General features: G+C 46.9%; 1 protein-coding gene across 6 annotated transcripts in view; it reads right to left on the bottom strand.

The window, feature by feature from the left end:
- The window catches only part of SLC25A22 (solute carrier family 25 member 22), a 524,223-nt gene that overhangs the window by 161,643 nt on the left and 335,537 nt on the right, over positions 1-27,043 (bottom strand). For all 6 annotated transcript variants that reach the window (XM_069624031.1, XM_069624033.1, XM_069624030.1 and 3 more), the window contains one exon: positions 3,482-3,600. In XM_069624031.1, the coding sequence (XP_069480132.1) occupies positions 3,482-3,600 (119 nt within the window). The remainder of the gene's footprint in view (positions 1-3,481; positions 3,601-27,043) is intronic.

The following is a 27,043-nucleotide window of genomic DNA, read 5'->3' as shown; positions in this document are numbered from 1 at the left end:
CCATGAGGCAGCCAATGGGGGGAAGGGGTTACAGAGAGGTTGTGAGTAGGTAGGGGGAAGTAGGGAAACCGGAAGGAAGGTTAGGGTCCCATAAGTGGATGGGTAAGGGGAATGAGGGTAAATAATTCACACCTGCATATCTTGATACACACACCAAACAATCAATGTACCGAAATAGTCACACCTGAACTTCCTGCTAGAAAGAACTTCTGACATTCCTTGCCTGGAATCGCTGGACCTTACCTGCTCGCCATCACCCCTTGATGTGGAGTACCATACAACCTGCAATCTCCTCCTTGAAAAACTGACACTCCACTGCCATGGGAGACCCACAGCCACACCCTTAATTTAGCATCAAGACATTACAAAAGCATGGTGGTTGACTTAAACATGCGACACAACATAACACGGTCAATGAACATGTAACACAAATGGAACGATTAGCATAATGGAGACTGAAACAAAGCACTACACAACACCTGGTAATGGCTGCCACAAACAATGAGGATTAGCGTGAAATGTCCACTCTCTCTGTTAACTCACAGAATTAGTGATTACCTGTGATTCCCGATCAGTAGCGTAAATTAGAAATGATGGTAAACCAAACTCCCTGGTATCAACGCTTGCACTCATACAGTCAGTGCTTTAACTGGACCGGGGCCAGGCCCCGGCAGTCTCCTAAAAGTGGGGTTGAGCGTGGGGCTCTACTGGGGCCCACCGGTCACACCACAACATTGGCGGGACACCTTATCCTATCATATTATCACGTTATCACATTATAACTGTGGTGTGGCTGGCCGGCACTTCTGTCAGTCACTGTAACTTCTTCTGGTGACCCTTGCGTGAGGGGCCACCAGAGGAAGTTACTGGCCCTTTGTTCCCCAGGTCGCCGAGGCGTCTTTAATCCTCGGCGAACCTGGGGTTTCCTTGACATATTTCAAGGTTTATAAAAGATGGCTTGAAAAGTACACAATTCAAGCCATCTTTTATAAAGCTTTGCCGACCGACATACCTAGAAATGTTTAAAAAAGATGGCTTGAAAAGTACGCAAACCATAAGGCATGCACACAAATATATAAATCTTATATATGTGTATGCCCACCTTACTATGGTTTATGTACTTTTCAAGCCACCTTGAAGTACACAAACCATGTAAATTTTTATATATTTATGTGCGTACCTTACTATGGTTTGTGTACTTTTCAAGCCATCTTTTACAAACATAGAAATATTTTACATATTTCTATGTTTATAAAAGATGGATTGCCTATTACACAAACCATAGTAAGGTATGCATACAAATACATAAATGCTTACATTGATATCTTTGTTTGCGTACCTTACTATGGTTTGTATACTTTATTTAGGCCACACCCATCACACAAGCCACACTCCCAAATGAAGACGCCCCTCAATTTTTTACCCCACTTAAAGCCCTGCATACAGGTCATGAAGTTCACTTATCTTAAGCCCGGGCAGACCCGCAAGGAGTCCCTGGGCGAACTGTAGCTGGAGAAAAAGCGTCAGATCCCACGTGTTCTCTCACAGTGAGAGTACAAGTGGGCAGTGTTGGGTCTGGTCCTGCTTGCCCGCTGCTCGGCTTGCCCGCTGCTCTCACCGTCCCTGCTCCAGTCCTGTCAATACTCTGTGCCTTGGCGGAGCCGTGTGGAAACAGCAATAATCAGCAAGGGACACAGGCTGAGGCAGAGCTAATGTAGACCCGGTGGCACGCGCGTGATGCACGTTGCCACCGGGACTCCTGGGAAATGAAGTCCCAAACCCATCTGTATCCCCAATAAGCCATATCTCCATGGCCTATTGGCACAAGGCCACAAGGACCCCACGTGCCCCCACAAATCCTTACAGATATATGCCACATATGTGACGACTTGCATGCCAACCTTCAAACACAAGAAGCATACACTTACTAAACATCTGATTAAACTGGTTAGAGGGAGATGCATTAGGGACATAAAGCGCTTGCATAATCAGTGCATGTAATTATAGTTTCAACACACGGTGACCATGCCATATATGAATATGCCAGCACTGCCAAGTTAACTTTCTGGCAGTCACTCCCTTGCAAGGCATTATATAGTGAAGCAGGTCTTTGCAAACAGATTACCAGAGTTTAGCGTGACTCTCGCGAGCGTAAACCTCTATAAAGTGATTATGTTTTAAGAGAGGAGTTTGGGCTACAATCGGGAAGGGGTTTCTATAATGGCTAAGGAAGGTCTCTAATGGATATAGATAGAATTGCGTACATTTCTACAACGAACAAAGACGGGAGGCAACTCTTCGCAATGAGAACTCCGGACACCATCTCTCTCTGGACTGCAACCTGTGAACATATGTATGTTTTGCTTCATTTGTGGGGGCACGTGGAGTCCTTGTGGCCTTAGCCACCAAGACCGCGCCAACAGGCCATTGATATATGGCTCATTGGGGTTAAGGACGGGTTTGGGACTTCATTTCCCAGGAGTCCCGGCGGCAACGTGCATCACGCACGTGCCACCGGGTCTACGTTAGCTCTGCCTCAGACTGTGTCCCTACTGATTATTGCTGTTTCCACACGGCACAGGTAAGGTACAGAGCTTTGAGAGTACTGGAGCAGGAAAGTGAGAGCAGCTGGCGAGCTGAGCAGCAGGCAGGCAAGGACCAGTCCAAACACTGCCGACTTGTAACGTGAGAGCACACGTGGGATCTGATGCTTTTTCTCCAGCCACAGTTCGGCCGGGGATGGGGCCCCTGGGTTTAAGATAAGTCAACTTCATGAACTGTATGCAGGGCTTTAAGTGGGTAAGAAATCGAGGGCGGACCCTCATTTGCGGGTGTGGCTTGTGTGATGGGTGTGGCCTAAAAAAAGTACACAAACCATAGTAAACTATCTGTAGGCTGGACTGGACATGGGGACTACTCCAGTACAACAATTGAAATAAAAACATTGTGGGACATTGTTAATATTCGTGGCACCACAAAAATCTACTCTAAAACTCCTAAAGCCCATGCGCTGAAGGCCTGTTCATACCTATGTAGTGCTCCAGAAAAGGAAAGCTGTAATTTTCTGCATGGAAGCTTCCGTTCTTGATGCTTGCTCAAGACTCAGGGTTGTACACAGAGATTGAGTCAGTTCTTAAAATATGTATATAGTGCTTCTATCTAGAATGGATTGCATTGATAATCCTGAGGTTACCCACAGGCCCATACATCTCTGAACCTATGATCTGTGTGCAGATAACCTTTCGACCATGACCGTGTATGTCCACACATTGCAGACAGAGCCCTGGGAAGCCATAAAGTCTTCTAGTAGGCCAGACCACCTTCATACATCTTGCCACAGTGCAACCTGGGATGTGTAGTTATGACGTGAAAGCCTGTTCTACAGGCTCAAGGACAGACAGCAAGATTGCGTTTCATGTTCAGTCTCTGGGTGTCAGCCCGCCCGCTACGCATGGCACATGAACTGTGTCAGTTTTCATACCCAGGCGCCCTGCGTCTTGCAGCTGGATCTTCAGCATCTCCATGGGGGTGGTGACGATGACCTGGCAGGTCCCCGCCCCGCAGCCAGCCAGCATCTCCTTCAGGAGGGTTAGTTTCTTCCTGTAAGAGAACAAAGAAGGAGAAAGTGTGAGCAGATAATGAGGTCCAGAGAACAGCATCAGTAAGGAGAACACTGCTGCAAACGCACTCCCCGGGGCAATTTAAGATTATTTTGCTGATTCCCCACCCAAGTGTCACCATTTACCTTCGCAGGTCTCTCCATGGTCTACCTATTATGTCACGTGTCTCTCCAAGCTCTACCCATGCCTTCGCACATCTCTCTAGCCTCTCTCCTTACCTTCACAAATTTCTTGATGCAATCTCCTTGCCTCCACATGCCTATTCATGCTCTCAGCCACAGAGCTCTCCATACTGCCATTTGCCTCTATAGTCTTCTTGGACCTTTATGTCTCTCTCCATTATATCCATACATGCACTTGCCTTCCAATACTATTACCTTTTCTACATACTCTCTGCCATTATCACTGATCTTCTACACAGCAGAACCAGAGCAATTCATAATTAGAGTAAATCTACACAGGTAACTGCAACAGCTGCACAGATGAAATGGCAGTACATTCCCACAGATTAGCAACTGGTGGAGTAACCAGACCAGGTCAATAGAACGGGAGTAGCTCGCACTGACAGAGCAGCAGCAGGCACAGGGAGCCAGGGCAGCGAACAGATGCACAGGAGAAACCACAACAGTTAATTGACATAGGGTGGCTTTTCACACTAGAACCACTATGGCAAATTATCGCAGAGCAGCCGCACAACCAGAGAAGCCCATTCTCAAAGCACAGCTGCACGTGCAAGATGCCAGTGCAGTTCATCCAATGAAGCAGTAGACTCAGGAACCAATCTTGCAGAGTAATGTACGACACAAGGAACGAGAGCACTTCGTCCTCACGGAGCACCTACACAAACTAAGACCAAGAGCAGCCCATTCTTACATAGAAGAGGCAATATCCAGAGCAGCTCACTCTCACAGAGAAGACGTGGAATCCAAAGCAGGTCATTCTCACAAAGCATCAGAGCAGCCCATTCTTACATAGAAGACACAATATCCAGAGCAGCTCACTCTCACAGAGCAGATGTGTGATCCAGAGCAGCCCATTCTCCCAAGGCAGATGTGGATTCCACGGCAGCTCATTCTCACAAAGCAGATGTGGATTCCACAGCAGCCCATTCTTCCATAGAAGACGCAATATCCAGAGCAGCTCACTCTCACAGAGCAGATGTGGAATTCAGGGCAGCACATTTTCACAAAGCAGATGTGGATTCCAGAGCAGCTAATTCTCACAAAGCAGATGTGGATTCCAGAGCAGCTCATCCCCACAAAGCAGATGTGTAATCCAGAGAAGACCATTCCCACATAGCAGACACTGAATCCAGAGCAGCTCAGTCTCATAAAAGTGGAACCCAGTGCAGCTCATTCTCACAAAGCAGATGTGTAATCCAGAGCAGTCCATTCTTACACAGAAAACGCAATATCCAGAGCAGCTCACTCTCACAGAGCAGACGTGGAATCCAAAGCAGGTCATTCTCACAAAGCATCAGAGCAGCCCATTCTTACATAGAAGACACAATAGCCAGAGCAGCTCACTCTCATAAAGTAGGTGTGGTATCCAGAACAGCTCATTCTCACAAAGCAGATGTGGAATCTAGAGCAGCTCATTCCAACAAAGCAGACATTGAATCTCATAAAAGTGGAACCCATTGCAGCTCATTCTCACAAAGCAGATGTGGAATTCAGGGCAGCTCATTATCACAAACCAGATGTGGATTCCAGAGCAGCTCATTCTCACAAAGCAGATGTGTAATCCAGAGCAACCCATTCTTACACAGAAGACACAATATCCAGAGCAGCTCACTCTCACAGAACTGATGTGGAATCCAAAGCAGGTTATTCTCACAAAGTAGATGTGTAATCCATAGAAGATGCAATATCCAGAGCAGCACACTCTCAAAAAGCAGACATGGAATCCAGAGCAGCTCACTCTCACAAAGCAGATGTGAAATCCAGAGCAGCTCATTCCCACATAGCAGACATTGAATCCAGAGCAGCTCATTCTCATAACATTGGAACCCAGTGCAGCTCATTCTCACAAAGCAGATGTGGAATTCATGGCAGCTCATTTTCACGTGGCGGACAAGGACCCGGACAGCTCATTCTCACATAGCAGACATGGAATCCAGAGTAGAGCACTCTCACAAAACACTTGTGGAATCCAGAGCAGCTCATTCTCACACGGCAAACAGATTCTAGAGAAGCTCATTCTCACATAGCAGACGTGGAATCCAGAGCAGCTCCTTTCCACATAGCAGATATGTAATCCAGAGCAGTTCATGCTCACAAATCAGAGGTGGAATCCAGAGCAGCTAATTGTCACAAGGCAGACATAGAATCCAGAGCAGCCCATTCTCACATAGGAGACATGGAATCCAGAACAGCTCATTTTCACAGACGTAGAATCCATGGCAGATCACTCTCACAAAGCAAAGGTGGAATCTAGAGCAGCCAATTCGCACAAAACAGATATGCAACACAGAGCAGCTCACAAGGCAGAAATATATTCTAGAGAAGCCTGTTCTCACATAGCAGAGGTGGAATCAGAGCAGCTCCTTTCCACATAGCAGACATGGAATCCAGAGCAGTTAATTCTCATAAAGCAGATGTGGAATCCAGGGCAGCTCATTCTCACAAGGCAGACCTGGAATCTAGAGCAGCTCATTCTCACAAGGCAGACCTGGAATCCAGAGCAGCTCATTCTCACAAGGCAGACATGGAATCCAGAGCAGCTCATTCTCACAAGGCAGACATGGAATCCAGAGAAGCTGGTTCTAATAAGGCAGATGTGTTCGGTAGAAATCCCTTCCTGCCAACTTTGGTAACCCCTGAACTTTCTGCTGTTTATTCTGTGCTGCCCGGACTGTTTGTCTCCTTTGAGTCCCATTCAGGTCTAATCTGGGCTGCAATTCTAAGGTTTGTGCCTCCCCTGGGGCCCTTATGGTCCCCAACCTGGGGCTAGCACAAAGGTTCCCTTTAGAGACACTGAGCAAGCAACCTTGCCAAGGCAGTGTGCCCAGGCTCTGGCTGGTGACAGTGTACAATGTTGTGGCTTCACCATGTGTGGTCATTTCACCAGGAAGCGAGCCTTTCTTGCTCGTCAAATGAGCCCAAACATCACACCTCTTGTTTACTCAAATCCAGTAGCCTGCAATTGTACTTGGTTATCATTTGTGACTGAGTCGTGACCAGGAAGGAACGGTGCCTGCTTGGTGGTGGGGTGTCCAAAAGGTCCTCAGCAATCCACTTCCCTAAGCTTGCATGCACAGATGCCTGCGAAAGTGTGAATGTGGCAACCAGAGCTGGTTGGCCACCGAAAGCCTGAATGGGGCATGTGGACCTGATTGAGCTTAGTAGAATCACCCCTTACCATTGAAAAGTAGGGGAACGTCGTACCCTTTGGTTCCAACCTACTTCGACCTCTGCAGAAAGTAGAAGCTGCTGTTCGGATTATCTGTCCGGGCATCTGAACTGGCGTAGTAATGAATATGACAGAAGCAGGTCTTGGGAATACCCTGCGTAATCAGAGTAATATTAAATAGGCGAATGCCTCACAGAGCGCTGCACACCCAGGGCTCCAGCGTAGGTTATTTAACGGCGAGTAGCTCTTATGGAGAAGCTGCACAGAGGGGGGCTATAGTGCCGTTTTCACAGAACAGCTGCACACACCTCTAAATGCCAACCCAGAGGAACCAACATGACAAAAACTGAGGTTTGGTTCCTATACGGGAATCTCTCCAAATTCCCAAAGCGTAACATCGTTACTTCGGCCGCTAGATGGCACTTGAGGATTAAATGTTGTAGGAAATAATATCCAGTCTGCGAAATAAGGAGAATTTGCTCGAAGAACTTGTCCCTTGTAGTTGTATGTGAAATTGCACATTTACGTTCCATGCCGCACACTGTGGCACACAGCATGTGTGGCTGTCTGTTTATGCAAACACGCACTGCCTACGCGGACTCGTTTACCCCAATCCGAAACACTCCAACACATGGCACACATGCCATCCCATCGACCAAGACACCCTCACAGCCAAAACAAAACCAGACCACTTTTCGCGCAGCATGCCCTGGATAGCCACTCTGACTCCACTTTCGGCTTACATGATCAACTCCCGACTCTCACAGGTCACATTCCTCCACACTCAAAACAAGGCAACTCTCCCCCATTTTAAAGAAACCATCCCTGAACCCCTCTCCCACCGAACACTACAGTCCCATCAAAATCCTATCATACTAGCTTGTCAGAATCATGGCTACTTTGTCACTAGCCAGCTCCAACTGCAGATCACAAGAAGCGGCCTCAGCAACCTGGTCCAATCAGGTTTCCGCCCCAGCCACAGACCAGGGAATGCAATACTTCACACCCTGCACCAGGGGCACAACGAATCCTACCTTGGGGCGTGGGGAGGGCTAACTGGTGAAGGGAGGGGACACTTTCTAAGCTGGGTGTGGCAAATTTAGAGGCTCCACCCCATCTGTTCAACCCCAAGGGTTGTCTGGTATGGGGCCCAAGTATCAAATGGTAGCAGGCCAGCATTACACGTAGGTGCACACGCAATTACACATTCATTCATTTAAACATCCCATTCACCATTCACTCACTCATTTACATGAGCACCCAGCCCTCATATATCATACACACACACACACACACACACACACACACACACACACACACACACACACACACACACACACACACACACACACACACACACACACACACACACACACACACACACACACACACACACACACACACACACACACACACACACACACACACACACACACACACACACACACACACACACACACACTCATGCATACATTACATATACACTCCTCGCACACATCCATACATTATGAGATAAAACACAACACCCTTTAACACTTCTACTTTCAGAAAAGGCTTCCCTCACGTCTCTGCCTAACAAAAAGCAGGTGTGCACATCAGCCCCTTCCCCTCCGACGTTGTTATATGTTCGCTCGCATCCGTGGGGAGGGGCTGATGTGCGCATTAGATTTTTGTGAGCCAGAGAGGCGAGGGAAGACTTTCTTGAAACTAGCAGCATTAAAGTTTTTCTGTGTTTGTGCAAAGACATTTATCTGCACGACCACAGTAACGGTTTAAAGCAGCCGGTTTCAGAAAAGGCTTCTTTCCCCTCTCTGAGTAACAAAAATCTATTTCACGCAACACCATTGAGCTAATGCACTTGCGTGTTCTCAATGTCACTGGGCCTAGTAAGATCGTTGTTTTGTTCTCCCCTGTTCCCCTCCCTTGCCTTGTTGCGCTCTGAAACACTTGTGTACGAGCGCGATAGAAATAAAATATCAATTCAATTAATCGGGTTTCAACCCCCTCACCTCACATTTTGGGGGTTTGAGGGGGCTGAAGCCCGATTAACTCAATGACACTGAGCGCCTGCCCTGGACGACCTCCACAAGATGACTGACAAAGGAAACACAGCCATTTTTGTCCTAAATGACCTCTCTACAGCTTGACACCATTGACCCCACCACCCCTCCTAAACACCCTGTGCCACAGGAGGAAACTTTCATGCACCGGTCTCAACTGGTTTACCTCCGTCCTCACATTCCAACTCCATGCCTTCCAATAGATCAAATCCCACCCACGTCAAGTTCTACAAGGATCTTACCCATCTTCTCTCAAGTTCAACCTGTATGTTGACTCACTCGGCAAACTCATTATTGCCACAACATTCCATTACATCCTGCACAGTCGAAACACACATTTACTTCAAGCACCCCCCCTCCCAAAGAACTCCACTCCCCTCCTCCCCCCAAAGAAACTGTCTCTCCTTCATCACCAGCTGGATGGTCAACCATTGCCTCAAACTCACCCCATCCAAAACTGAATACCTCCTCACTTGACTCCCAAACTACACTCTTGCGCCCACGCAAGTCATATAGAACGCAGCAGCAAGGCTCATTCTGCACTTACCCAAGCACTTGCACATCAGCCCAGCTTTCTCCGAGCTGCACCGGCTGCACGTGCACCAGGGAATGGCTTTCCAAGGACTCTGTATCATATGCAAAGCTATGCACCTCAAAAACCCCACCCTACCTTCACAACAAACTGAAACCCATCACAAACCCCAAAACAGCCCGCCAACATCTCCTGCACATCTCTGCAAGCTAACCTGCACCCCAAATGCAAGTCTTCACCCAATGGGCACCCAGAGCCTACCTGCACCGCCCCTTCCATCATCACCTTCCACAAAAGCCTGCAACGTACTTTGTTCCCACATGCAATCCTGCCAGCCCTCCTCCCACACAATGCTTCATCTACCCTGATCTTGCTATGCTGCCCTGAACCACACTGTCGCCTCGACTTCACCTCTTCACTTTGGACTCTATAAAGGGCTCAAAGACACTCTGGGTAGGGCCAGGCCTGTATACACGCTTAAATCAAATCTGCACAGCTCCATGGCCTGGATACTAACCCCTTCCAATGTTTACCTTAATTATGGAGGGGTATAAGCATGGGACCGAAACAACAGCACACGCAGGGTGAAAACAAATAGGGGCATTTTGTGCAAATTGCAAGAACAACATTCAATACAGAAAACGGAATATAAGCACAATTTCAATAAAAGCAAGTGGATGTCCAAATAGGCTGGCCAACGACTCGCCGATTACCAATATGGGGTAAGGTGTGGTACTTAAAGCTGACATTGAACCAGCACATTTACAGCTCACTACACCAGCCTTCGGTTCAAAACTCAATATGGACTCCAAGGCAGAAATATTGGAGAAGCCACAAACCTGTATCACTAAATTGTCAGATCTTGAGATGCTAAATGAAGATAAGGGACATGTTCTTCCAGCAAAACATGCCAGTCATATTTCTTAGCCGAGACCCTCAAACCTTTAAGAGTAATACAATCTATCAGGGAGGCGGGGTTCACAGAGCCCATTTCTTTCAGCAAAACCTGCCAGTTATAGTTCTTACCCGACACCCTCACACCTTTAAGAGTAATGCAATCTATCAGGGGGGTGGGGTTCACAGAACCCAACTCTTACACTTATCAGCATCCATAGCAATCATATGGCACATCAACTAAAATCTTACATACAAGATTCCATGTGTATATTGAATATATTATCGGGAATTGAACGGAAGGCGTAACATAGGAAAAGCTTTTTCGGCTCTAAAAAGCATAATCTAGCCCTCAATATACAGGTGACTTCTTTGGAAAGAAACCAGACCCCATTTTCCTCATGTTAACATACTGAAAGAAATGCTAGAATTCAACGTGGAACGTGATACATTGTTTTTTAATGTTGTATATTCCCGCCAAACAAGGGGAGTCGCTATAGGAGTTAGATATGCCGCAACACTAGCAAATTTATATAAATTAACCCACACTCGGGCGTTAACACCTGCCAGATTAGAGGGCATGTGCTGATGTTATCGCTCTACTTAGAGAACATGTGTGTCATTTGGTCGGGTATGTTAGAAGAATTCAGAGCATATTCCTTATAGACTTCCATCAAAATAAAATGAGCGAGTATTGAAAGCTGAGACTGAATTACGCTTTTAGTAACCGAGATTAATGTAAAGAATCAATCGATTGGGGCTGAGGACATCTGGCAAAACTAGCAAGGACAATTCCATTTCGCATGCGAGCAAGCAGCAGCCACAGATGTGGTACCATTAATAACATCTCGAACAGCGAATGCATCGGAGCCAAGCACATTGCACGGAGAGTTAATGTGAAATGGAATCTACGCTAATTTCTGAGCGTTTTACAAAACGTGGGTACAACACTAAGCAGATCAAGGAAGCTAAGAACAAGTCCATGAGCAGCAATGAACTGAACTGTGAACTCCGAATGGGACAGCAGAGAGCAGGCAAAGACAACAGCAAACCGTCAGATGCATCACCCAAAACACAGGTGCTAGTCTGCCGAGGCAAAAACTCCTTAACAAGCATTGGCACATATGAGCCGTAGACCTATCCCAGGGGGGTCTCTAGGTCTGGAAAAGATCTGGGGCTATGCTAATGTCGGGACTGAAAGGACTCGGGGCTAGCTAGCCTTTTTGGTTCTAACCGCTGAGCTTCTATCCAGGGCTACAACCAAAAGACCAGGGGCTATAGCCGCCTCAGCCGACCCCCCAGCAACGCCTCTGACCTATCCCAATATATACGGGACACGCCATCAATGGATCATTGCAAAACCAAAACACTAAGCAGCAAGTTCATGTCCCAGTCAACGGAAGTCATCAGAAGATGTTTGGGCAAGAGGCTTTAGGCCTCTACAAAAATGCAAGGTGCACACTATGTCCACATGCACTAAACAAAGCTGAATAATGTGAGCCTATTAACAGCAAGTTAATTAGAACAAGCACTTTATCATTTGTAAAAGCACACATATATATATATATACTATTTTAATGTATGCAAGTGTAAAATATATATATATATATATATATATATATATATATATATAGTGCAATGAGGGGACTATCAATCCGACCAGAGAACACCTCAGCTGGTATTCAAGGTCATGGTTCCCTTTATCCATCAGTAGCACACGTGAAGGAACCTCATCAATCGGGCCCCAAAGAGGATATATGTTTCCTCTGTATTTTAAATGCCCAGAAGACAGAGCGACACAGTAATTGGGTGCTAAAGAAGCAGGGAACAGGATAGCAGGTCAATTTTGAAGTTGCGAGCCATCCTCGAGGATTTGAACGCAGAATATAAACGTAATGTAATTTTGATGGATTCATCGAGTTAGAGCATGCAATCCCTAAATAGTCCAGAATCTGCCGCGCATGTGCAAGACGTGCTGACATACTTTTCAGCACTGTGTAGCCGTATTCTATGGAGGATACTCAACAAATGAGAATAATAAGTCAATCAGGTGCGATCTAACATAGGGGAAATTGCGAACATTCAACCGGTGGCTAATACCATTTAAGTAGGAATGTTCACTAGTTCCAATTATGGGCATTACAAAAATACTAGGTTCTGCCATATTATTGCAATATTTAATGTCTAATCTGTAGTTTTTACAAAGAGAGACAAAGATCAGAAGAGCCTACTCCCCCTCAGCTGTTACATTGTTGGAATAACGGAATTGTCGCAGGTACAACTCAGTGGCAAATATTTAATTTAGGTAATAGGCCACCAACTCCTTTCTGCCAATTCATTAACGTAGTGAACAATATAGCCAGGCAGGATGAATATATAATTATGTTAGCTTGTTTTAATTCAATAACAGATGTACTCAACAACATTGCATTTAAGTACTTTGAAATTTATTTCAAACGTATCTGAAAAGTTAATAAATACTAACTATAGTGAGCATTGTCTTATCAGCTGCTGCATAAGCAGAGTGAGTAGCGGGCTAGAAGAGCACTCTCTCTTTACTAGCATAACTTAAGTGTCCGAGAAAGGATACTAGTTTTAGATGGATCCTTTATTTTCTGATCAATCATGTTTGAAAATGATTCAAGCTGTAATGTCCTCTGGTTGGAATCTTTAATGAATGATGTTTCTCTCATTTTGTGTTTTTTTTCTCTTTTCCTATCTAATAAAGATCTTAAGTCCACAGAAGACACTGCATCTTAGAGTAAGGTCTCAAACTATGGGCTTCCTAATGGATCACTGGTCATCATTACCTTCTGGAAAGAAAGCTGGATAATTGATGCATTTCGTGCAGTTTCATGGTTAAGTCGGCTCAATTGTTGACTGATTGCATTCAGTTTCACTGAGTGGCTCGAGACAGTAAAAAACCGAATTATGTGTATATGAAATTACTTGCTAGCCAGCCCTAGCTGCCATGAGAAATCGCAGGTGCGCGAAACAACTGCTGGCATTTGTTTCTGGTTATGATATAACTTAGCTTAGCAGTGATTAATGTGATTGTAAGTAGAATTTTAGGGAGATCAAAAAAAAAGTAGAGTCCCATCTCCGGTTATTGTACACATGGTACAGACAACTTTAACATCACATTCATTTTATAAAAATAAAACCTTTGTTTGTGTATTCCATAGGACATTGGCGGGCTCTCTGCAGGAGATCATTGCGGTTCAATATGGTCATGTTGGATGGTTATCAGATAACAAGGCTTTTGTGAGGAAGGTTGGGGGGTGCAGGTCTGCATGATGCAGGGGGACTGTAAAAATAAGGAGCATGCATATGACAAATATCTACATGGGCACATGGACTAACCCCTAGGAAATAGGATCCACAATTCTGACACTCAGCCACTTTCTGAGAGTTGCACAGAATTGGGGCGCGGGGTGCAGGTGATGAACTGATTTATCAGGATCACACAATTCCATCAATGACTGAGGCACGTGAAGATTAAGGAATTTGATCAGGATCACACAGTTCCGCCAAGATTGAGGCACAGGGAAATGAGAGGATTCGATTGGGATCACAGAATCCTGTGAAGCGGGGAAGCTGAGTTTAGAACTTTGAAACTTGATTTTCACAGCCACTACACTCATCTATTGACTACTTTGTCTCACTCAAGCATAGTGTCCTTTCAGAAGCGATACATTCACATGTTGGCGCCTAAGCCTTTACAGAGAGGACGGACACCTGGTCTCTACTACTCATCCTATATCCTGGCACTATCGTAGCACATGTGGCTGGATGAAAAGGAACCAATGTCGAGCTACGGGACTTCCCACTGACCCTTTCAACTGTCCACACTCCCTTCAGACTCCCAAGGTATTATCACCCAACACAATTTACTCCATTTAGTGAGTCTTAAAGATACACGCCTTCCTGGGATTCAAAAATGTGACGCGTAGATCTATCCTACATGAGCATTAACACACTTGGTTGGCTATATAAGTAGTACTGGGCTGCTTGTGTCGCTGAGGGGGAAAGCTCTCCCATGATTCCCAAAACAAAAAGTGAGGGGCCACTTGATTACCCATGTGCAGCCACCCTCTAGTCACCACTCCTCTGCCCCCGTCCGCTCCTACCACCGCTGGCGCCTTATGATCAGTGTTGCCAACTGCCCCCATGCGAGTACCTTTATACAACGCACACGGTTTAACCAACAGTGCTTTGCATTATGGGACTTAATTCGTGCGCATAATTGTAACTGCAAAAACTACAAATCCCTGCACATCTAAGCGTTGTTTCATTGTTACCTAAAAAGCAGGTGAAACAGGGCTATTGGCAGTGCTTTAAGTGGGCGGGGGCTAGCCAGGGCAGAGCCACAGCAGTCTGCAAACACTGTCCCTGTCCTCCACTGGGAGAACTTTAGCCGAGGCAGCAGCGAGGCATCTATGCAGGTTTGGAATCGTCTGTGTGCCTGTTAAAACTGGACAGCCAGGCTATCATCTGTGCGTTTGGGGGAGGTGGGAGTTATTGAAAACGCCCCCAGGGCCAAGCCACGGATTGAGGAGGGCAAAGGTGTGGTGGATAAGAGTTGCAGTGTGTCTTGGTTCCTTGCTGCCCGAGCATAAATTCCTCTAACTTCATCAACGCCTTCAGTCTCTGGCGATGGCTGGTGCATCTTTAAGGAGGGGGTCGTTTTTAATAACAAAAGGGGGCTTAAGCACTGCTCACTGTGGCCATTGATTGCGTGCTAGCAGTCCTCCTATTGGCTTCACTGAGTGCAGGCAGAGTGCAGGGGTCTAATGGGGAGGGAGTATCCAAAAACGGGGGAAATTAAGCCCATGTTACAATAGTTTATGTTTGCCATACATATCACATGACACACACACACACCGACCCCCCTGTCCCTCCTTCAGACCACGTCACCAATATCGTATCCCGCTTAAAGCGCCGTCTATTATTGGCAAGGCCCTGGCTCACACCCTGGCTCTGTCCTGCTGTATTCGGATACTTAGTTTAGGTTTGCGGCTTTGCAGGAATCTTGATCGTCGGCGATTTGGCTAAGCCCCCATGTAATCAGGCGTCAGCTGTTAACATCTCTACAGTCACTCATCTACTGCCAGCGGATATCAGAGAGAGGCGGGGGAGGGGCGAGCGTGCGCGTGTACTGGCAGTTTAAAGCAGATGGCTAGAGGCCTGAAAGATTTCCAATGCCTAAAGATAGACTTGCAGCTCTGCAAGAGCAGGTTTAAAGCGTGGGGATTTCGCAGAGAACAAAGCACGTCACCGTGCGTCACCTTGGGCGAGAAAGGGACGCACACTGTCAGGTGACCAAACATGTACACACACGGGAAGTGACATGTTTGGTCGTGACACCGCCGGAAGTGATGTCCGAGGCACGCGCCTTTGGGCGGCACACTGGTCAGGTCTAGATGGCGTCCTTGTTGGTCCTGATTAATGAGGTGCTGGTTGATTCCCAATTAATAGCAAGAGATGCACACCTGAGCGAACACTTATACTCAGGGAGACACATTAAAACCAAACAATAAAACGACTGTAGGCATACATGCCAACATTCTGTGACCAAAAATCTGTAGGAATCTTAAAGTTTCAAAAATAGTCAGGCGAGGAGGTAATGATAGGAATAGGGCGCGTCAGCAGCCCATTGTCATTGAATGAGCCCGCCGCCGCGGGTGCATTCAATGACAATGAGGCGCCTGCCACGCCTTCTGCCATCACGCTAACTCGGGGGAGCCCTTGAAAGACTCGCCAGAGTTGACGTGGTGGGGGGCTAATGGCGCCTTTTGTGAAAGGCACTCGCGGCGGAGGATCGCCCTTAGCCCACCGCCGTGGGCGCCTTTTGCATCAAAGGCCTGCATGCTGCGCCTTCGCCCGCTACGCCAGCTTAGGGAAGTCCTTGAAAGACTCCCCCGAGCTGGCGTGGTGGGGGGCTAATGGTGCCTTTGACCAAAACACCCACGGTGGAGGGGCGCTTTTAGCCCACCGCCGTGGGTGCCTTTGACATTAACAGCCTGCATGCCACGCCTTCTCCCGCTACGCCAGCTCGGGGAAGTCCTTGAAAGACTCCCCTGAGCTGGCGTGGTGGGGGGCTAATGGCGCCTTTTGCCAAAGGCACCCGCGGCGGAGGGGCGCTTTAGCCCACCGCCGTGGGTGCCTTTGACATTAACAGCCTGCATGCCACGCCTTCTCCCGCTACGCCAGCTCGGGGAAGTCCTTGAAAGACTCCCCCGAGCTGGCGTGGTGGGGGGCTAATGGTGCCTTTGACCAAAACACCCACGGTGGAGGGGCGCTTTTAGCCCACCGCCGTGGGTGCCTTTGACATTAACAGCCTGCATGCCACGCCTTCTCCCGCTACGCCAGCTCGGGGAAGTCCTTGAAAGACTCCCCCGAGCTGGCGTGGTGGGGGGCTAATGGCACCTTTTGCCAAAGGCACCCGCGGCGGAGCAGCGCTTTAGCAAATGGTGCATGGTGCTATGGTGCATTGTCCAGGCTGATGATCTGAACGTTGGTTGTAGAGGTGTAGAGTTCTGCTGTTTGATGTCTGTAGGAAGGGGTTTAAAATGAATGTTTGTGTGTGGTATGGTTAGTCTGCATCTAGCGTGTTTCATCATGAATAGGAGCCTGTTGGGGCAAACAATCGAGGATGCTATGAAAAAAATACAGTGGAGCAACAATCAAACTAGGTCAAACAACTCAACTACAGCAAACAATTCAAACAGTGCCAAGGCACAACATACAGCGTGGCAACCATTACATGATCACACATGTGCAGACACAAAGCTCTCAAGCTGCCCTTAACAATAAGGGATACGTTTTGAAAATAATGCATTTTTAGCTTGTCTTTCGGTTTTCTTTGTTTGTATTCCCATCCCCCAATATGTGTGCAGGACTAAAGTTACTAGAATGCAATGTGATGGGAGCCTAAGGGTCACTCTTGACATGGCCATCTTGAGATGACTTTAATCCCTCTTCTCTCTTATAAATGAGCGATGACATCATCAGCGCCTTAATCATTGGCTGATGCAGTCATGCATTGTTTTGCATGATGTGAATGCAGGTCGAATTGCGAAAAAAAACAAAACAGCAACGACTAATTCAAGCAAGTTCCCGGTCTCTGGTGCCCTGTTGCATCTTCAGGAGGGTCGGGCTTCAGCACCTACTGACCCAACTTCAACATGTATCTTTAAATTATGAGCCAGAGGGACTGCCAAGGATTACAACTCCGTCTGGGGAAGTTGGATGCACTGGTGCAGTGGAAGGTCTTTGGAACCCGTTTAGGTAGACATTATCCGGGTGGTCAATTTTCTGGCTTCCGTACCTCCTTCCTCGGTTCACCGGTCTGTAAATGTTTATTGTTCTACCATCTCCACAGCCCCTTCTTTAATAGATGGGGCTCCTGTGGGCGCACCAGCTGGTATACAGGTTGCGTAAAGGAATCCTCCTTGCCCATACTCTCTGGGTGTCAATGGGCTGCCAATAGTGTTCCCTGCTTTTCTGATTATTGCCCATGTAACACATTCCTTTGTTTGCAGGAGCTGGAAGAGAAACTGGTGATGCTAATCTGTTAGGTGTTCTTTAGAAGGGTTTCTGATCTTAAGGGTCTAGATTTGACCTTTACTCTGGATGAGGTGTGCTTCTTCCTTTTTCGTAGGAGTAACAGTGTCCAGAAAGATGTAGGGCCTGATTCACAGACTATTTTCCTATGGGATTGCACTATTAAAAAACACATCTGTGAATCAGGCCCATAGTATCTGACCTTGAGTCAGCACTGGAACTTTGTGCTGTCATTTGTTGAAAGGTTTACAAGGCCCAGACGGATCCTTTTAGGGGCGCTTTTGATCATTTGTTCCTTTTCTTTTGGAAACCCCATAGTCTTGTTTCTTCTCCGACCCTGGCAAGTTGGTTATGTCGCTTGCAGACATAGATGTTTTGAAACTTGGTGCTCAGTCTGCAAGCATGGCTTTGGCATCTCAAGTTTTTTGGCCAGGAGCCAGGCTGGAGGACATCTTTATGGCAGCTGACTGTTCACATGAGAATTTCTATCACAGATAAGCCTATTGTGCAATGCGCCTCAACTGTGGTTGATATGCTGTAAATATTGCATGCTAGAAAGCCTGTGTGCAATGCTGCCGAATTGTGATTGCTCCTAGTCATTTTATGATGGAGAAGTGGGATTCTGGTAATGGCATTGGGGAATAGTATTATCCCACCCGTTCTACCTGGACCCTTGTGTTGTATCTCCTTGCGTCTTAGCTGCTGAATTCAACAAAGGGCAACCATTGTTTGAAGATCGGACAATGGGGTTGTCATTGGTCAAAGCAGAAGAGGCGACTGTGGACTCTTTTGACCTTCTTAGTTATATTTCACAAGTTGGTGGCAATGGGCAAGGACGTTCGTGGAAGGAAAGGGGGCGATGGGATAGTAGATGGACTCTTAAAGGAAATGAATGAAGGGAATTGGTGCAGGGCTGGGTGTGTGCACTACAGGTATCGTGGGAGTGGTAGTCTTGTTATTGTCTGGTTCTAATTTCTTGCTGCGTCATCAAAGAAGAGAGTTACATTGCATAAAACATGCCTCTGTGCCGTTAACAGAATCCCCCTTCTCGGTCATAAAATTACTATGGCAAACGAAATTGTTAACAAGAAGAACAGTAGTGCTTGTTTTATTTAAATTTTAATTAAAATAAAAAGCAAACCAAAAAAACCTAAGATCTTGCAGAGAGAAAAGTCTGAATAGGCATCTTGATCACACAGTGTGCTACCACAAGAGGGAATTTTACATTGAGGTGGAAAAGATAGTAACCCTGTTGTCCTTTTTCGCTGCCCAGAATAAACACCAAAATCATGACACAAAAGGTAGCGCAGGCCAGGGATCTGAAAGTGCAGCACCTTTCATCTCCACAATGGCTTCAGGGTTGCTGTAGTTGGAGGGCCTGGTTTATGGTGGGGGGCAAAATTCCCAAGCCCCCACTAAATTGATGCTGCTAAACAGTGGGTCTATGGATCGACATTAATACAAGAACACTTCATGCCTGGATCCTCTAGCTGGCCTCCTGCACAGAATATCTTTAAGCTCTAGATGGGACGGGGCCCATCGTTCTACCATAGCCTGTAGGCGGAGCCTTTAATGTATAAAGGCTTATTTATGTCTATCTAAAAAGACATGCCTGGACTATATCCGGGTATGTATATCTCATATCCTTGGTCTATCAGACGTACAGTTCAGACACTAGATCTAGCAGGCTCTACCGCTGGAACCTGTACTGTACAAGGGTTTAGAGCCACCATTCTTACCAGGTTATGGATTATATATTTAATATTGGTCTATTATAACCTCTAGTTTGACCTCTTGATATAGCAGGGCTTATAGCCTGGGCGCTTGGTTGTCAGACCACTAGCGAGGCCACTAGTCTAGCTGTATGCACAGTCTGAGGACTACCAGGTTTCCTCACTTGTGCCCTTGTCTCAGCAAGCCTCTGTTCTAGGGCTCTGGACTACCCAAAGAAATAACTGAGCAAATGTTCCAAGGACCTCTAACGGCATTTGATCTCATGCCCCTCTGCAAGGTCTACTAGGGGCTACAGTCTAATCGAGAAGTCCTTCAGGCCCTATGGTAAAGGTCCTGGGATTAAGGCCCAATGCCCAACACCTGCAATGAAAAGGACAGTTCTCCACCATAAAAGAGCTATAGTATGTCTACGCCCACACGCTGCCTCCAAGAGCGATACAGACTGTGTAGCAACATTGTTCACAGGACCAATATATTTCTCTGATAAAGACTGATCAAGCTGGGTGGTGTATCTATATATGGCTGTGCACCTGCTAAAGAAAGTGTTTATGGGTAAAGAACTGGTTAGGCTGCTCAGTGGTGGGCTTGAAACTGACAGTTTGGTGGTCATTTATGGAGCAGAGCTAATGAATTACCCAACAGGTGCCACAGTGCCCAGCACCATTTTTCTGCTGCAACAGGAAACACCCTTGGGTACCCAATAGAACCTGCTTGCCCTATGAAAGCAGAGGATATCCAGTAGAATTATTGTACCACAGGAGAAACGGGGTAAATCAGGCAGGATAGTGGTGGACCAAGCTGTTGAGGCTCAGGAGACAGCTCATATGAAAGGCAAGACTCTCAGTGGATGTAGAGGCACGCATAGTCTCGGGAGGATAGCTCAAGGGCAACATGCTCGCCTTGGAAGCGAGACGACACAGAGCACCACAGGTTCGACCCTCGGGTCCGCGCTGAGAAACCTCTGTGTATTAAGCCCATTATAGATAACCTACCATATCATAGGGGTGGCTAGGAAGGGTACTGCAGTAGAAATGACCACACCAGGCAACGCCTAAAGGATCCCCCACCCCCCCCAACTGAGGCAGCTCTGCTCCATGAGAAGGTTGTCTGGGATTCGATTCTGTCTGCATGTTTGGGAAATGTGTGTGACACGGAGAGGGCACATTACATTATGATATTATGGACAACTGTGTCTGTATAAAAACAAACCTTTTTGTACACAGGAATGTTGCTGAATCCTTTCTGTGAGGACTGCCGGGGGGCAAGATGGAAAGTGATCCCATCTATGCGAAACATGAAAGTCTCTCCCATCAGGCCTCCAGCTCTACAATTCAGCAGCGCATGCATGGAGTATAGCCGCACCCCTCTATGCTATGCCCCCTTGGCAACACCCACCAGGCCGTTAGGACTGCCTAAGCCGTGACGCGACATAGTGGGGATGTCAGAAGGGCGTATGGAGAGGGGACTACAGCCTAGGAGTACACTAGTCTCTACAGTGAGTAACGTTTCCATTCTCTGATTTCCCACCCTCTTTCCTGCATACTCATGGGAGGTTTATCCAGCACGGACGGACCCTAAATGGCAGGAGGGTTATTATTTTATCCGAACAATTTTTGGAAGAATGCTTGCCTGATCATCGTGCCTAAAACCAGGGCAATAGTGTTTATAGAAAGATGACCTGGAAGCCCACGTGGCCGCTCAGCGTATAAGGTTGATAGGCACATGCCTGAAAGGCAACCAAGGCTGCGTTAGCCCTGATTGAATGAGCATGTAAGCCCTTTGGGAGGTTTTACTTTGACATTTAGAAAACTTTACAATGCAAGAAACGAGCAGTACGATCGTGGCCTCGAAAGCCTATTTACCTTGACTCACAGTTCCATAGGTGATGAAAAGCGCCTAAAGGTCTCAGACTTGAGAAGTTCTAATCGAGGCAAGCGTCTGATGTTCATGCAATCGTGGGACCCTTTCTGCCTCTGGGAGAGATTAGAGAAACAAGGTAGGTAAGAGAATGTCCTCGTTGATCTGGAAATCATAAACCACCTCAGATAAGAAAGCAGGGTGGATACTAAGGACTAGGTTATTTTTGTGAAAAACCTTGAAGGTCTCTTTGGTCGAGAAAACCTGGAGCTCTCTGATCCTCCTGGCTGATGCAACTGTGACTAAGAATGCGGTTTTCCAGACACTATATGGATGTCCATCTATGCCATAGAGTGGGCCAAAGCGCTGAGATCTGTATTCAGATACCACGCAGGGTGATGTGGTCTGACAGGCGAATATACAAAGAAGACCCTAAAAAAAAAAACTCTTAGATTGGGCTTTAGGCAGATATAGACAAAGCCTCTGGACGAAAGTAAGCTTCAAGGACAGCAAGGTATGTCCTGCAGCTGGGGCCTAAGGGTCTTTGAAAATGTGATTCCATAACTCACTGGTGCGTGCAGTTGATTTTATAGAAAGCCATTGGACTACAATAGTAGCTCCTTATCCGTGCCGGGATGGAAAAGCTTCTGTCCATCGAATTGCCGATACAAGATTTTGTCTTCATTTCCCTCGTGTAAACGTGATGGACTCTAGTTTCCATTATATCAGCAGCAACTTGTTTGTCCTCCCTCAATCCAGATCTAAAAGAGGTCCAATGCTCGGGGGATCAGGGAGTGCCTCCAAGTCCTATATTTCAGACTACAGCTTCTGATTGCTTGCTGCCAATATCACATCTGCACTAATGTGGCAGGGATGCAATGCTGAATTTTGATAAGCCTTCCACCCAAACCCGTCAAGTATTTTGTTGAACATGGAGGAAGAGGCCGGTTGAATAGACAATTAAGTCTACACCATTGCATCGGCCGCCCCTAATGATTGCGCCTTCGAAACGGACTCTCAACAATGTTTTTTTCTCAAGGGGAACCTGTCTGTGGCATATGTATCAAGCCTACGATTTACCAGGTGAGCAGAATGCAACTTCTTCCAGATCACCCTGGCCTCTGCAATGACATCCTTCTGAATGTGTAACCCAGATCTAGCCTCTGGGTGACAGTGCAATGGATAAAACACCTGCCTCAGATTCAAAGGGATTTGTTAATGGGGAAGTCAATGAGTTCCACGAGTCCCACCTACTGCTTCCTCTAATGAATCATCTGTGGAATCTGGACACTAAGGGGGTGCCAACGGCGTGGAGGGAGGTGATTGAATGAAATGCTAAGGAAAGACTGGAGGGGCAGTAAGCAGAGCTTGTCGGGATTCCGCTGGACCCAAGGGGACCACAGGCTTGGCCACGGGGTAGGTGGACTGAGATGGTGGTGATCATAGTGCAACCGGCATGGAGGCCTAAACAATCTCAATTAGGCCAGAAAAGAACCCCTTATAGCTTGTGCTCTTAGGAGTCTCCAAAATTTTGTGAAGAAGTCCTCAATGAAAGGAGTCGCATGTAAATCTGAAAAACTGCATCCTCGAGCTACGGAAGGACCTGGACTACAGGGATCCATATATAACAATGGTGAAGAGGGCCCAAAGATGTTCAGTCTGGGTGCAGTGACTGGAGTCCATTAAATCTTTGTGATAATGGGGCGGGGGGAGGGAGGGTGACATTGCCTTAGTTGTGTAAACCTAAATGCCATATCATTGTAGACTATAGAGGAAAATGAAGGTTCCTGCTCCTGCAAAGACTGAATCATATTAGCTTGATTGGGATGGGGATCTGACTGACTTGGCTTTCCCTCATGTCTCCAGGCCTGCAGAAGTCTTGCTGACATAGTGCAGACCAGGCAAATTTGATTCACAGGCAGACATTTGCAAGTGCTAACAGAGCCTTTGGTACAGCTCGTGTCTGAAATGTTAGTATGTAAACCAACCCTTCAGGGTGTACCCAGTTGTCAGGCTGATGGTCCTCAGGGTGAAGCAGTCTGGTCTCTTTGCAGCCTTAAGAATTCTGCTGCGCTGCCTTGGGTGGTGATCTGGTGCCAGGGTCCACAGAGCTGTCAGCCTGAAGACCGGTGTTAGCCCCAATCGGGTGAACCCCTGAGTAGCCGGAAAAACGGCTAGCCATAATAGGTTCTGGGGGAATCGACCCAGAATCGGTGGCAAGTGGGAACATGTCATTGGACTGGACTGCCGAGGAGAAAAGAGACTCACTGACCTTGGAGGAATCTTCCTGAAGACCACCTCCTGTTGACCCCTAAGTGAGCACACGTGAAAGGCATCCCAGAAGGTGCAGAATTCCCACATGTAGTCCAGAGCTAGGGACACGAGACACAGGGATCCAGGGCTGACACATAATGCCACAAAATGAGAAGGACATTTAACCAGTTTGACATGGCAAAAGCCAACCACGTAGACTTTAAGGAGGTCAAGGAAAAAAGGATTGGTGATAAACATGAAAAAAAAAAGTTGGTAACAGGTAGAAAGCTGCCCGCAGGCTGCCATCACGTCTAGTGAACCCTAGCACAGTTGGAAGGACCGGCAGATGGTAGATGTGTGGCAGTCCATGGAGGGACACCACTTCTACTTCTAAATTATAGGTATTTCTTGCTCTGAAAAAAAAGTCTCCAATCCTGACCCCGTGCCGGGACATCCCAAGAGTATGGAAGGAAGGGGACAGGATTTCTGAGTACAGAGAGATCTCAGAACGAGACCTCTGTTCAGTTTTCACCCTGTTCCTCACAGGGACGTCATTTCATTAAAATGCCAGGGGTCACGGAAGTGACATCACACAACCCTTGACCTCTGATGGCATCACAGGAAGTGATGTCATTTGACCCCACCCTGAAATGACATCACAGGAAGCGATGGAACACAACCTTTCACCCCTTGAAAAACCAGGAAGTGGCAACAGATAGAATTGTTCATAAGCACTGTAAGGAACTCATGGTGGCAACAGTAAAGACAGACACAAGTGATCACAGTTCAAGGGCGTTTATTAAACTGTATGCAGGTTGGAAAAACACCTAATCTAAACCTAAATCTAAGATGGGAGCAAGCGTCAACCATTAAATGAAAATAAGCCAGTCCTAGTGGCGTTGTGTCAAATAAAAACGGCCCATACTAAGAAACCTATTGCCAAACCTTACATCTAATACAAAAAGGGTGTGGGATGGTTTTCAAAGTGTTCTCAAACAATATGTCAGGATGCAGTAGCTTGGTTCTTCCTTCCCCACGTTTTGAGCATGGGGTAAGGTTGGATCTTGGAGCACAGTACACACTTGAGCTTCCAGTCTATCAGGAACCTCGATGGCCAAGTCTAGTTTCTTTAGAAAGTCTCTTGCCTTCGAGGTCCTGACTTATTCAAGCAACAAAACAAAAGTTTCTTAAAAAATGAAAGTTTGTTTCCGGTTTCACTTAGGGTGAGGATTCTTCACCCATGGGTCCACCTCTTCCGGGCGCTGACCCCTCTTTATTCTAAGCCTCTCTCCACTGGGTTCACGATGGCCTTTCCTTCCTTCACAAATCTTAATGTCTTTTTAAACAGTTCCAGTGTACATCGTTCGGCCGGGTTCACTCTTGTCAACACACTGTTTCTTGGGACTTTAGGCTTCCCCCCTGCTCGTCAGCATCCCTCGGTCGGTTCAGTCTTGCCAACCTTACATTCACAGATATTTGTGGGATTCACTTCCCTTGCTTTCTCACAGTTCTTAGGTCAAAGGCTTTTGACTGTATGGGGATTTTGCTTGACCTCCTGTATGGCCACTTTGACCTAACTTGGCGGCTCTCCTATGGCCTTCTGGTACCTGTAGTTTCATTCAAACAGGGACTGACCAGAGTCTCCCGAGTTAGCACCCATGTGGTGCCAATTCCCTCTACAGTTGGGCTCACCTTAACACTTTTACAGTTGTTTCAGCTTGGTTCAACTTGCCACTTTGCGTCTTTCATTCACCACAGCCCAGCTCTCATCGGCTCTCCACTCGACTCACCGGCTGAGATGAACCGATTGGCTTTCCTCTTAACTGGAGTCAAGGCCAGTACCACGGTAGCAGGAGTTTCCCTCGCTCCCGCTCATCAGCATCGACACGCTCTGTGTACCGTTGACATCTGTTGCAGCACACTTGGGCTATTGTCCTCGGTCATATGATTCCCTCTGCTGAGGTTTTGCGGGTTTGCGTCGGAAAGGGCAAGGTTGTGTTTCTCCTTGTCAACCTCTCGATATTTGACGCCTTTCTCTTCCTCTTGAACTGCTAGACCTGGATAGCTGCCTCGTTGTGCAGTCTGCCTTGCTCGTACTGTGCTTGCCTGCACCACCTTTTAGCCCTCTGGTGAAGGAAAAGGGCTGTCGGGTATGTGTGATTCCGAACAATTGCCCGACTTTGCCTGACCCTTGTATTGGGACATGTCAAGTAAACGGCTCTGGTGTTAGTCCATTCTCTGGTGTGTCGATTGTTCGTGCTGGAAAAGGGTGGTGGCGCAGTGGTTTTGAATGTCCTATATGGTAGGATGGGGAAAAGGTGTTGAAAGAAGGGGTATACCGTGTCTCAGCCGTCGGTCTCATACTTCCACTCCCTGAATACCCTGATCCTGCCTCATTGGACCACCCCCAGGAAATGGAACCAATAGCGATGGCCGTGTCCTGGCCACCTGGATGGCAGATCCCTGGGGACTAGCTAGGGAGACATCTTCCAGTTTCTCACAGTACACTACAAACAATATGGTTACAATATCGCTGTAATGTGATATACATTTCATACAAGAATGGATCACTATATGTATTGTGAATATCAGTGTGTATAGGCCCATATTACCACATTACTGTGAATGCAAGCAGAAGTCCAAGGCCAAATAATAATGATGTGTTATTATATAGAACTTAAGCTTAAGCATTTTATATAGAACAAATATGCATACTTGCACCTATTTGTCCTTATGATGTCTGCATGCTTGATGTAGCCTCCCCGTAACATGAGGTGAGGCTTTGCCAGTCCGTATACTTGGACCTATTATGCCCGTAGATGTCTGCATGAATTATGTAGCCCCCCCGTACCACGAGGTGAGGCATGTCAGAGTAGGCTTCCACCATCCACCACTAAGCTACAATCCTTAATGCGTTTTCTCGTAACTATGAACTGTAATAAGCACTTACTTTAACTAGCGCCTAGATGCCTCAGGCCTTTTGAGCGCTGAAATAAATGCAAAAAAATAAATAAATATCACCCAACCTGTGTTGGTACTCATTTATAAACCTCAGCAGGATGAAAGGCTGAGTCTCGCACACAACGCAGCAGCGAGCTCTCAACCGACTGAGCTATCTCACCGACTATAGCTATCTTGTTGGCTATAGCAAAATTAACAATTACATGTCTTAATGT

This window comes from Ambystoma mexicanum, chromosome 11, assembly GCF_040938575.1.
Source record: "Ambystoma mexicanum isolate Mex_15411 chromosome 11, UKY_AmexF1_1, whole genome shotgun sequence".
NCBI classification, from domain to species: Eukaryota; Metazoa; Chordata; class Amphibia; order Caudata; family Ambystomatidae; genus Ambystoma; species Ambystoma mexicanum.
This window is presented reverse-complemented; position numbering and strand designations above follow the sequence as displayed.